A 13,541-nucleotide genomic window follows, 5' to 3' on the forward strand; every position below is an offset into this window, starting at 1 on the left:
AGCCTGCCTGAGTATTGTTGCTGACTAGGTCCATCTCTTTATGACTACAGTGTACCCATCTTCTGATGGCTACTTCCAGCAGGATAATGCACCATGTCACAAAGCTCAAATCATCTCAGACTGGTTTCTTGAACATGACAATGAGTTCACTTTACTCGAATGGCCTCCACAGTCACCAGATCTCAATCCAATAGAGCACCTTTGGGATGGCGTGTAACGGGAGGTTCGAATCATGGATGTGCAGCCGACAAATCTGCAGGAACTGTGTGATGCTATCATGTCAATATGGACCAAAATCTCTGAGGAATGTTTCCAACACCTTGTTGAATCTATGCCATGAAGAATTAAGGCAGTTCTGAAGGTCGAAAGAGGGTCCAACCCGGTACTAGTTTGTAAAGTAAATATGAAAATCATTGTTTTTTGCACCGGTGTATCTAATAAAGTGGCCGGTGTATATATTACCTTTCTGACTAGTTATTACATGACAATAAAAACGCTATTGTAACTAACATAAATGTTAGGATACTAGTTTGGTACATATATTAGTTAAAAACTACTGTCTCATAAATAGGTAATTAAATTGGAATAAATAGTAGTAGCCTAACTATTGTAATAGTTGCTCCTAACTAAATATAAATAGCACAAAATTAAAAGCTACTAGTTACAGCTAGCTACAACTAACAATGAGAGAGAACAAGAAGCTATATGGAACATGTTACATTTTTGATACATTAGTTGTCAACATTATTTATCATGAACTAACAAGGAAAAATATGTTTAAAGCATTTTGTTAATTTATGACTAATATATTATTAGAATCAAAAGTTGTAATGTTAACATTAGCCTATTATTTAATGGACCTGAGCTAACATGAACTAATAATGAACAGTTGTGTTTTTAATAACTAACGTTAACAAAATTAATAAGTACTGTGTATCTATCATTGTTAGTTAATTGTTTAAACTAAAAAATGAATAAGTACTGTGTATCTATCATTGTTAGTTAATTGTTTAAACTAAAAAATGAATAAGTACTGTGTATCTATCATTGTTAGTTAATTGTTTAAACTAAAAAATTAATAAGTACTGTGTATCTATCATTGTTAGTTAATTGTTTAAACTAAGGTTAGCTAATTAGACCTTACTGGACCCATTTTGAAATTTGATTTGCTAGAGTGTATATAAATATATTCAACAGGATAAGAGCTAAAACCAAGGCACATCTAGCAGTCTCTGCAGTGACAAATAAAGTGATTCTGAAAACTGCTACTCGTTTTCAGATGTCTTGACTGCAAAACATGACTGGTTATTTTAAAAGGCAAGTGTGCACAGGCAGAAGATCAAAGGGTTAGGGGTGTAAGAAAAAGTGAAGAGGACTTTGAAGATCTTGATGAAGAAGTTTATTGCAGCATAGCAGTGACAAAGTACATGTAGTACCTTGGGTTCAACGGAGTCAGAATGAGCCCCTTACATCCTAAGTTAAAACATACTGTATTACGTTCATCTTCCCGCTCGACATGTAAATGAAGTTTCGTTTTAAATGTAAATTGCGGATACCATGAAAGTGATAGCCTTCCGTTCCCACATCTCTGGTAGACTTTCAGGTGGGAACGACCAAATGTTAAGGTGATAAGATCAAATAGAATCCCTATCAATTGTTTCCTGTACCCTTTTGGTCAGCAGATGGTTCTCGATGGCCTACTGCCGTTCCCAAGCTATAAGTGACGAATTATCACTCCGGAGATATTATTTACATATTATTTAAACGGAAAGAACTACCCCTAAGATAATTAAGCTCTTTGTAGGGAAAGGAGTATGGTTTACACCATTTGCAGTGGAAGCTGGGTCGAGGCAGACTATAATTTCTTACAGGGTTATGGGCTAAGAGGATAGAAAGTTGTAGGATGGGGGGTGACAGACTACAGCCTGATCTCCCACCTTCCTGAAAACAAAGTTTACATTCTTGCAAAGGGATGAGATGGAGGTACAGAGCTCTGCCTCATCTCGTTCTGTCCTTCTGCTTCCAGGTGTGCGTGTCCTCTTTCACATTTAAACCCTTACTCTCCCTGTCCATCCAGCATGCAAAGTTTTAAAACACACACACACAATGTTGGTTTCATTATATAACTCACAGCATCTGTTGTCTCAGGTGAAGCTTCATACTGACACTAAACCAAACCAGTCATGAAACATCAAATATGGTTAATGTCAAAATTGAACCTTAAAAGAATTCTAGACATGGTTGGGTTCATTACAGCAAGTTTCAGTGCATAATTTGGAGGGTGTTCAGTAGGCCGATAGATAGATAGATAGATAGATAGATAGATAGATAGATAGATAGATAGATAGATAGATAGATAGATAGATAGATAGATAGATAGATAGATAGATAGATAGATAGATAGATACTGACACAAGAGATTTAACAAACTTTTAAAGTGTAAAGGAATTGCAGTCTAAATATATCCTACATACTGAGAGCCCTGGTCATTTAAGTTTTTAGAATTGAATTAAATTATACATACTACTTGTAAAAAAACTAAATTGTATGTCTTAATAAATCTTCATGCCCTCACTGAGTTTGAAAGCAGTTGTTGAATTAACAAAAACTTGTAAGGGTTGTGTATTGTTTGTTTCTCAATGTGAAACAAATGTGGTTTGGATAAAAAGGATTGCACAATGGTAATGAAGGAGCCAGATTGAAATGCAGCAGGCCTGTGGTGGATGTCTAGATGGGGGAGGTTGATGAAACGCAGGGGCGTGACGCCTCGCTCTGCAGCAGCGCACACTCGCCTGCTGGAGAATGGGAGAGAGACACAAAAGGGGAGGGGGGAGGAACTTGAAGGAAAAAAGTTAAAATAAAAATGGCTTCCTTGTCTTTGGAGTCCATAGAACAAACTGAAAACGGCCCAAAGGAGTCCACGCAAGATGAAGCCAAAGTGAAAGAGGAGACGGATCCGGACGAAGTTTCGGAACAACTGCTCCAAAGCTTCCAGAACTCGGCGCTCAGTTTTTCCACCGATCAGGTCGCGTGCCTGTGCGAAGCACTCCTGCAAGCGGGCAATGTGGATCGCCTGTGGAGATTCCTCTCCACCATCCCTCCTTCGGCCGATCTGCTACGTGGCAACGAGACCATGCTCAAGGCCCAGGCTCTGGTCGCTTTCCACCGGGAGGAGTTCAACGAGTTGTACGCCATCCTGGACAGTCATGACTTCCACCCGAGTAACCATGGGTTCCTGCAAGACCTCTACTTGAAGGCGCGCTACAAGGAGGCTGAGAGGTCCCGGGGTCGCAGTCTAGGCGCCGTGGATAAATATCGACTGCGCAAAAAGTTTCCTTTGCCAAAAACTATTTGGGACGGAGAGGAGACGGTGTACTGCTTCAAGGAGAAGTCGCGCAACGCTCTGAAGGAATGTTACAAGATCAACAGGTATCCCACTCCGGTCGAGAAGAAGAATTTAGCTAAAGTCACCGGACTTTCTTTGACTCAAGTCAGCAACTGGTTCAAGAATCGCCGACAGAGGGATCGGACCCCCTCCGGTACCAACAGCAAAAGGTAAGCTCATTGTATGAAGCATGTGAACAGTGATTTGTCTCAGGCCCGAGATAAACATTCTTTAGGCAAACCGAGAGAAGAGAGCAGTAAACAAACCGCTATTGTGTTGCGAGGTTTACACTAGAACGAGTGCGTAAACTAAAAATCTTGAAAGATTCTGAACGGATTGCCGGTCTGAGGCAGTTACATTCACAAGTAGGTACTCTTCATAAAGGCCTAGTGTGTCGCAGATGATACATTGTATTTAATAAACCCTTGAACATAGGAAACTTTTTTTTTTTTTTTTTAGCTTGAGCACAGATGGGAGATACAGAAGTGAAAAAGTTAAATATTTGCCATGCAATATAATTGTTAAATGAAGTGTCTGACAAGTGAAAATGACAGGGAGGTCTTAGAAAACACAGCTGAAAGCATGTTACTTTGTTGTGAAATGTGAGATAGGGGCGCCAGGAGTGGCTCGAGTTTCCTGAAGTCCTGCACCACAATGTCTTTCTGTAGTCCATGGATCTCAGGGCAGAGAGGACATTGGTTTTAAAAAAAACCCTTCATCAAGATGTAAGTGTTGTACTTGGAGAAGTAAGCCACACTTAATCTAGGAATTTCTTTGTGCTAGAATTTCTTATCATTAGAAAAATATCAGACAGAGTGTAGTTTCATGCAGTCTTGTGTGTGTGTGTTTCCCCCTCATTCAATTCAATGAAATTATACATTTTAAAACATGTTTATTATAATTGCAGCACAACTTGAATCTGCTGCCTCCATTATATATAATTGCAATCACATTTTGTTGGGAATATAATACTTTGGGAGAAGTTGTTCAAATTGTTTATCCGCATAAAAAGAGAAACTTACTATGTTCATATATGAATGGTTTTATCAGATATAATTACGTTAAATGTAGTTGACTTCGATTTGGTCCATGAGACATGAATTAATGGAGCCAAAATATCTAAATGTTGTTATTATATAAATTATTCTTATTCCCAAAGGCACATGTATGTTGTGCAGATGCCTATTCTGTGTATTTTCATTAGCAAGATATAATAGAATGGAAAAATACAATTTAGTTTTCAAGTATGTGTTTATTGATCTAAAATACATTTCTAAAACATTATGCTTCAGATGTTAGAACAATTTTCAGCAGCCATTAATAATGTACATGCATGCACATGTATGTTTTTTTTTCTCTAATTTGCTCACTGCAGCACATGCACATGGTTACTAGAGCCCTGCACGGGCCTAAAATATAGGCCATAGCCCGGCCCTAGCCTGGCCCGTGTCCGACAGCTTATCAAAATTCTCGGCCTGAGTCTGACCCGAGCCAGCCTTTTTTTCCCCCTCTCCCAAAACAGCTTATATTACTGTTTCAGCTATTAAAATGCCTCAGTTTTGTATGAAATGGCAAAGTGACTGTATTTTGTTTCGTTATTTTATTAAAGCTGCTGTCCCTAACTTTTTTTGGGTTAAAAATGATCCGAAATCAATATTTGAGCAAGTACATAACCAGCCAGTGTTCAAAACTATCGCCTTACTTTAGCCCGATTCACAACGGTTAGCTTATAATAATGTTTTCTAGTTTGAGTGGTACGGGTAGGTTTTCGCGGGAAATTCGAGGATGGCACTGCGTCATTACGTCAAGTCTGTAAACATAAAGAAGTTGTCCCGGCTAGTAGGCTATCGCATGTGAGGATCCTTCAGGTGCAGGCTCATTTATAGCCTTTTCTCACTTTTTGACAGCTACACATTCACCTCAAAACATTAGATTCATCCGCACTGGAGCCGTGCCGGAACACCAGATCACAACCCCGTGCATGGAAGATAATTCCGCAATAGGCTGCAATTCCAGGTTTTCAAACATAGATGGCGACAAAGAGGCAAAACTTACGGACTGCAGCTTTAAGTTAAATTTGGAAAAACGTTTGGAGCATTTTTTTTTTATTCGTTAAATGTAAGTTTTTGTTTTTTAAAGTAACGACCAAGAGGCCAGTGGCAGACAGTGAGTTGATCATATACGTTTGATCAATTTAGCCTTCTCAAATCATCACGACTTGTCTAAAATTAAATCTATAGTTATAAAACAGCTCCACTATGTTAGTTTAAACGCTTAACCTAGATAAATGTGCACTGACGCATATCCAGTCGTTTGTGCGGAGAGTGGAAGCTGAAGCACGCTTTACAGGATGCGCCAGGATAAAAGCCGTTTTTGCGAGTGGGATGAATTCATGCACATTCACATTTAGATCTATAGAAACCGCGTGCTCGCACAGCGCACTGTCAGTCAATAAATGGGGAAAAAGTAACTGCCGTTACTTTTTTGAAAAAGTAACTCGGATATTTTCTTGTAAATTAAAAAGTAATGCGTTACTTTACTAGTTACTTGAAAAAAGTAATATTATTACGTAACTCGCGTTACTTGTAATGCGTTACCTCCAACACTGGTTATATTTATAATATAATCAATAAAAGGAGAGAAGCTAAATGAGCCCAAGGCCGATCTGTAAAAAAATAAAATAAAATGGGCCCGAATGGACAGCGTGTTGGGACCTATAATGATTGACCTCTAATGATAGACCTCTAATGGTGACAGGTTGGCTAAATGAATTAATTTTAATGTTTGCAACTATAAGAGTGTCAGTGACCATATGCTGCAAGTTTCTGTTGAACCACAAGCTTCACTGGGTCTAGTTTGTAAATCATTTAGGTTTCTCCTCTGTTGATACAGGTGTCAAAAATGTTTTGGATGATTAATGGTAGACATTCATGGAAACTACATTTAGACTTTTTGACCAAATGTAATGTTTCTGTCTTTTCTTTAGTGAATCTGATGGAAACCACAGTACAGAAGATGAAGCCAGCAAGGGAGATCTGGATGATATTGCTGACAAACCTGCTGCTCAAGAAACAGGCAGCTCCAATGCTTCTATTATATCACTCTCTGGGGCTCCTTGCAGTACTGGTCAGCTTATTCTCAACAGCACCGGGGGATTCCTTACAAGCTCTCATCCACTGCTGCTCAATGGAAGCCCTATACTCTCAGGGGCAGGAACAGGGGTCATCATCAATGGGCTAACACTGAGCGATGGCCACACAGTCACTCTCAGTCCTGTTACAGCTAATTCACCATTGCTACTAAATGGGGCTCAAGTAATCCCCAAAGATGACCGGGGCATCAGTGATATAGAGGCCCAAGGCAGCCTGCCCACTGTGGTTCTGAATCCACAAGCCAGTCAAACTAGCACAATACCTCTCTCGCTTAGCGAGGATGCAAAAACAGCCAGCAGCAACGTCTCTCCATTGGATTTCATCAGTCTTCCAGAGGCCTTGAAGAATCCAGATAACACTCAGTCACTGCCTAGAAACTCAATGTCCTCACCCACCATCTCTACTTCTGTCATCTCTCCCACGTCTCTTCCTTCGCTGGCACTGATCCCAAATAGTATTCATGCATCAACAGCTGGCTCCATGAGTTCAGTCATCTCCAGTCCCATTGTGCCACTACAGCCCACACAACCGCCTGAAATTCTTGTAATAGGAAAAGCCAAGTCTCAGTCACCAAGTCGCAGCTCCATCTCTAGCCCTCAGGTGCTGTCTTTACCCCAGGTGGTACCATCAATACAGGGCGTTCCAGTTTCTCAACTGATGCAGCATCCATCTGGGGCCACAGTATCATCCTGCCCCCAGCTTGTTCCAGTCTCTCCGGTCAATTCACAGTTACCCCAAGTCCCCATTCCTCAGTTTCAGACACAGACCTTTCACTTTGGTCCAAGACTTGCGCAAAATGGCTCAAACACAAGCACCAGTAGTGCCTTATCACTCCCCCAGATGGCTGATGGGCAAATTACACAAGTGCTTACACCTCAGCTAGGAGACGAATCTACTTCAGCCACTCTTCCACAGATACAGACCTCCATGGGAACACAAATCATTCCCATCTCCTCGCCAACTCAAGTTGTGCCCATATCCCAAACCAAAGACTCGGGCCAACCTCAGCTAGTCCCCCTGTCATTGCCTCAACTTATGCCTGTGACATCCATTGCGGGAACTCCAACTGGAACCCTGTCCTTTCCTCAGGTAGTCCCAGCAACACCATCTTTCTCCATTCCGTCCCCTGGAGGTGCTTTCCAGATTCTGACATCTGGATCTGGAACAGGATTGAGTGTTGCCCAAGGACCGATATGCCTTAGTCCAATAGGGCCTCCTCAGAGTGTCCCTACTGGTACCATCCCAGGTGTTCAACTTCTCAACTCTGGGGTGATTCAGCTACCTTCTGCCTCTCCAGGTAGGTCACAAAAATGATTTCATCAGGAGTGGAAAACAGATGCTTGTTTGGTTCTTAAATGCATTTATTCTGTTTTTGTCTCCAGGCAACATCCTACTAGCAGGTGGCATTGGGGGCAGCCCCATCCTAAGTGTTCAAAATGGCAAACTCATCCTCACCATCCCAGCTGGCATCCAGTTCACCAGCATGCCTGTCAAGTCCGTCCTAGACAATTCGGTCTCAAATACCCTTGATCTTCAAATCTCAGCTGTACATCCACTTGAGAATCAACCAGCACCTTCACTCACTGCTCAAACCTCAAATTCACTACAGTCATCTCCTTTGGGGTTTGTTGGCTCCTCTACACTTTACTGCAGCCCTGAGCCAGGAACAATTGTCAACCCAACCCCAGGTGCCTCTCCTGACACCCCAGACTCTTCTAGCACTCCCACTCCTACAAGTGTCCTACAATCCCAGCAGACCCTTAGCCCTGATAGCATGCTCCCGCTCAGTCCAATATGTAGCGGTGTGGCAACTGGCCACCAACTCTCCCAGCTAGCCTGGAGCCCTGTCTCGCTGCCCTCCTCTGCTGGTCTGACATTATTTGACATGCGTGGGAAAGGAGATCTTCCAGAGGATCCCGCTTTGTTAGGCTTGCCAGGAGGAGAGTCCCTCCTGTTGGGCACTCCTCCAGACGAAGATGTGGAGAGAGATTCTCAGCTGGATGAGGTGGAGGACATGGATGGGGACTCGAAAATTCTTACACAACTGCAGTCTGTCCCTGTGGATGATGATCTGGGTTTGTAATCGCCAGTCCTTCTGACAAACTACTAGATGCAGTTAGTGTTAAATCTCAACCTGCAAGACTTGCATTCGACCATGTACCAGAAGTGAGAGGAATTATGATGTATGACCTCAGAGGTTTGGAGTCTTTCCCCACTCTTCCTTATGTAGATGGAGTTTTAAGTAGTGGAAATATTCAACCTAATAATGGAATTATAGAAAATAACCTCTCTTTTTATATATGGAATTCAGTTGTGAAAACTATATATTTAGCAAGGGCATGACCATAGAGGTTTAACTACAGTAGAGGGAAGGCACTGCCATTTTGTCACTGAGGACATTTGCGTAACCAATATTCACCTCTAGGAATCTAAGGCGGTGTCTACATGTTAGCCCTTTTTGATGATACACAGAGCTTGAGGCAAGTTACAAGGACTTACATGACTCCCTAAGTGGTAAAAAGGCATTAATATGTCAGAGGCAATCAAGTTGTTTTATCTAGGAGAGAAGAGCATGTGGGAATGCCTTCTTTTGTGCCTTACATTTTTGTTACTTCTCAGTTTTATAGATTAAATGACTCTGACAAGAACTTTTATCTTTTAAGAAGAGAAACAAGTCATATTAGGTTTCCCTCTTAGAGACAATATAATAGAGGTACATGTTTATGCTGGTCACAAAACTGGTGTCTTGGAAGTGAAATAAGTAAACTCAATCCAAGTAGGAAATGAGTCTGAACATGAGCTAGACATCCTGTCAAACATCCTGTATAGGTGGCTCTCAAAGATACCAGGATGCACCAACAGCACCCTGCACTGGGAGAAGGAAATCAGATTTCAGTAAACTCACAACACTGGGTGGAAGATAAGGCTTGGTTGACAAACTAACCTTTAAATGTGCCTGTGACAGCTACATTTGATTATACTATATTCTCACTGCTCAGTTCGGGTGCTGTTTTAATAGTTTTTTGCTTTAACGTTCAATTGGCTTAAGTCCCTTTATAGGTGAGTAGATGGTGCATGTGTCTGATTTGTACAACATTACACTTCGAACACACAGTGAAGCACTCTATTTATGTTGTTTTATATTCCATGTAGTATCTTGCAGCGTAAATTTATGTTGGCACACTAAACTGACCATGGATATCCTATACTTGTAGTATAATAGATAATTGACATTGGTTTCCATAGATAAACCATTGAGCTAACCCAAGCATTCCAGCTCATTACCATAAAACTGTGCATAAACCTAATAGGCTTGAGTGTTTGAAGGGAACTGAAGTACTGAATATTTGTCTATGCACAGGGTTCCACATGAACCCTAAGATTTGTATACTGTTTAAAACAGCCACTTCTTACACTACAAATCCATCATGTACATATACAGTGAAATGTTTTTTTTTTGTTTTTATTGTTTATCTTGTCTTTTTATATTTCAAAATCACATTTTAATTGTTGAATTTCCACATAGCTTCAGGAAATGGCTGATTTTACCCTTTCCCCGCTTAATTCTTATCAAATGCAATTTTGCTTATTGCAGAGCACAGCTCTGTTTATTTTGCACATTTTATTGTTTTTATCCATGGAGCTTTTTAAAAAAAAAATCTGGCCCCACAAAATTTGGTGCTATTTTTAAACCATTCAACTACAAGAAGGCTTGGCCTGTGAGATTTTGACTGGTGCACAGTAATCACCCTTAGTAGTCACTCTAGCCTTAAGTATACCTGTCTCTATATGTTTTTTTTTTTAAAGAATATTTAATGCAATCATTTCGGGGTCATTCAACCTTAAAGCTGTTTCCCTCATTCTAGCTTAGGTTTACACTCCATTTGCTGTGTAGCGTCTTTTTGATTTCTTTATGAATGTGTTTGTATTTTACACATTTATGTTACATAGGACTTGTTGCATTGACTTCCCAAAGTTAGTTTTTTTCTTCTTTCAAGCACCTGGAAAATGTTTTCACTTTTTTGGAAAGCAAGGGAATGTGTGCGTGTGTGTTTGTTCCTGAGTATCACTATTACTTCTCCAGAATGTAATGATTACAATGTTAATGCACATGTATTTTAGTCAGTAGATATATATTTGTTTGTTCTGTTCATTCTTTAATACTTTCGCTTCACGTTCAAACACGTTCACAAACAGAAAAATATGCAGCTGATCAAACCAAAGAGTTTTTTTTTTTTGATCATTTCATTTAGTAAAGGGAGTTTGTCATTATTGTAAACGTCTCTTTTTATAGAGGTGTGTTTTGTATCTTATTTTATTTTTTATATTCAATTTTGTGATATGTAATAAACATATAATGCTATCTGAATGCTTTTTGTTTGAAATTAATCTCAAGTTATTTGTGAAGCACTTTTACCAAAATGCCAATGAAATTTTTATATTTTTTTTCACCCAGAAGTGGTTCTCTTCCACATCATTACAAGCATATATGGTGTGTGTGTATGTGTATATATATATATTTCTGCAATGCCATCTCTAACCAAATTGTCTAACAAATCCTGCACCATGATTTGATTAGGAAATAACATTGCCTTCATATTTAAATAAGCTCCTTTGTGCACCTGACATCTTCCCCAGGTAATTGATACAAATACAAACAACACTTAGTCTGAAAGGTGTGTGTGTGTGTGTGTGTTGGTGCCTGTCTATTTTTTTAACCCCAATGCTCTCCAATTACCTGCATGTACCAAGTTGTCTGGGCGGGTCTTTGTGGCTGGAGAAGGTAAAACCTGCTAAAACAAAAAGCTGATACACTCATCGGCTGCACTTATTGGCTGGCACGTCACTGAAGAACAAAAAGGCTATTGTGAGATCCCCTTTACCTGAGTTTCTACATTGCATTCAAATCAGAAGGTACTTTAGTTTTGCACACTTCTACTGCAGATTGCAGTATTCTAGTGAAGTTTGCTGTCCTTATTGCTTTGAAACAGGTCTCAGTTGTCCTGTGGATCCCTCGAATGGACTTATAGGTGGGACGATTTACAGCTTGTTTTGCAGACCAATTCCTCATCATCCCTTTGGGACCTTCCACCATCCTTGTTCCGATCATGGCGATGGGTTTCTCCCCAGAGCAGGTGGCCTGTGTTTGTGAGGTTCTTCTCGTTCTTATGCTCTTTACCTTCCGTTTCCTCGTCGTCCAGTGTGTATCTGGGAATGGCTCAGAGTCAAGAGAGCGTGCTGAAAGCACGGGCGGCGGTCGCCTTCCACCACTGTCATTTTGCTGAGCTCTACGCCTTGTTAGAGGGGAATGCGTTCTCCTCGCGCAGTCACCCTCTCCTCCAGCAGCTCTGGCTCCGGCCTCACTACATGGAGGCTGAATTCCAGAGAGGCCGTTCTCTTGGGGCTGTGGGGAAGTACCGCATCCGCCGCAAGTTCTCTCTTCCTCGTACCATCTGGGATGGAGAGGAGACCAGCTACTGCTTCAAGGTGTTTAAATCTCTTGGTGTAGAATCAATGAGCACTGATTTATCTGATTGTGTGTTAGTCTCAAAATAATCTTGTTTCCTTTTGGGAGAGATTTCAAGAGCTTTCGGTTGCATCCTCTGGTCGCAGGAAAAGTCTCGCAGTGTATTGAAAGAGTGGTACTGCAGAAAGCCGTACCCCTCGCCACGAGAGAAACGAGATTTGGCTGCAGCCACTGGACTCACTGCTACACAAGTCAGCAACTGGTTCAAGAACCGTCGCCAGCAGGACAGAGCTGCGACCAGCCGTCAAGGGTGAGAAACGCTCCCTCACTCAATATTCACCAGGGCAACAGCATGATAGATTCCTGCTGGAACAAAATGAACAGTTTTCACCCAGAAACGGCTAGTAATTTTCACAAATAAGAAAGTGCAAGTAACACTTAAGTAGACGTATTTAAATGTTTGGCTATAGATCTGTGGTTCTCAACCAGGGTGCTTGCTTCAGGATGACTTAAAATGATCTAAAATAACACAAAATAAGTATTAAAATATTTTAATCAACTAAAAAATTATATACTTATTTTAACTGACACCCTTGGATAACTTTATTTCTAGGCCTGGAAAAGTTTTGTAAATTAATGAGATCTTGTAGCTTCATGGGCACTTCTTATAATGAAAATACATATTTTTATGGCAAACTCTAAAATATTTTACTGAGTAGAATTTTGAGTATAAAAATATTATTAAAAATCCTTAAACAAATGGTTGAGAACCACTGCTTTAGATGGTTTGAATGAAAACCAGTTGCATTCTATTGTCTTCTTTCATAGGCTCCATGCTGCTCTCTGCTGGATGAGTCACAAACCAAAAGAATTCAGAATCTCTAACTTCCATAACCCATTTACATATTCATGTTTGATCTCAGTTTGACATATTTCAGGTTTTATATCTGAGTTATTCCTGTGTTCCAGCAGAACCTCTGCAGGAGCGTTCCTGAGCTCTGATGAGGAGCTCTCACCGCCAGCGAGTCCCACCCACCCCCTCTTCGCCACCTGGGACCAGCACACTACTGAAATCAATGCAATGGAATATAGATAAAAAACAAAACAATATTTTGCTATTTAAAGGTGTTTTTTTTTCTTTACATGATATGTCTCTTCTACCTGACAAGACAACATAATTGAAATAAGTGTCTTTGTAAGTCACAGCTGTCTCTGTGTGAGCTCTAGAGTAGACTCTTTAAGCAGCATAAAAGATAGTCAGGGTAATAGGTCTACACTTTTTTTTTTAGGCTTTTATGTAGTTGTGTTTTCTGACGTGAGGTTGGTTGACGGTCTTGCATAGGTTAGCAAAATGCCTTACAACAGCACCTTGGCATACAAAATCAATCTTGAGCTCTGTTAAACACAAAACAGAGCCATTTTGGCCTTCTTTTTTTGTTAAGTTTATAACACCCTAACATTTGTGCTTAAGTGCATATTGTATTTCAGGAAAGCAAGTACTTTTCACTTGTGGAACTAGCAAAAGTTTGAATTGAAA

General features: G+C 40.4%; 1 protein-coding gene and 1 pseudogene across 2 annotated transcripts; both read left to right on the forward strand.

Annotated features, from left to right (window-relative positions):
- The first annotated feature begins 2,784 nt into the window (after positions 1 to 2,784).
- Positions 2,785 to 10,899, forward strand: LOC306888273 (uncharacterized protein). Its single transcript, XM_079446470.1, has 3 exons — positions 2,785 to 3,555; positions 6,372 to 7,834; positions 7,920 to 10,899. The coding sequence occupies exons 1-3, from the start codon at positions 2,864 to 2,866 to the stop codon at positions 8,618 to 8,620; spliced, it is 2,856 nt and encodes a 951-aa protein (XP_079302596.1). The 5' UTR covers positions 2,785 to 2,863; the 3' UTR covers positions 8,621 to 10,899.
- Positions 10,900 to 11,645: 746 nt separating this feature from the next.
- LOC306888660 (homeobox protein six1a-like) lies at positions 11,646 to 13,100 on the forward strand (annotated as a pseudogene). Its single transcript has 3 exons — positions 11,646 to 12,024; positions 12,151 to 12,314; positions 12,974 to 13,100. The product of its transcript is annotated as a homeobox protein six1a-like (transcript).
- Positions 13,101 to 13,541: the final 441 nt, after the last annotated feature.

Source organism: Barbus barbus, assembly GCF_936440315.1.
Source record: "Barbus barbus genome assembly, chromosome: 22".
Lineage (NCBI taxonomy): Eukaryota > Metazoa > Chordata > Actinopteri > Cypriniformes > Cyprinidae > Barbus > Barbus barbus.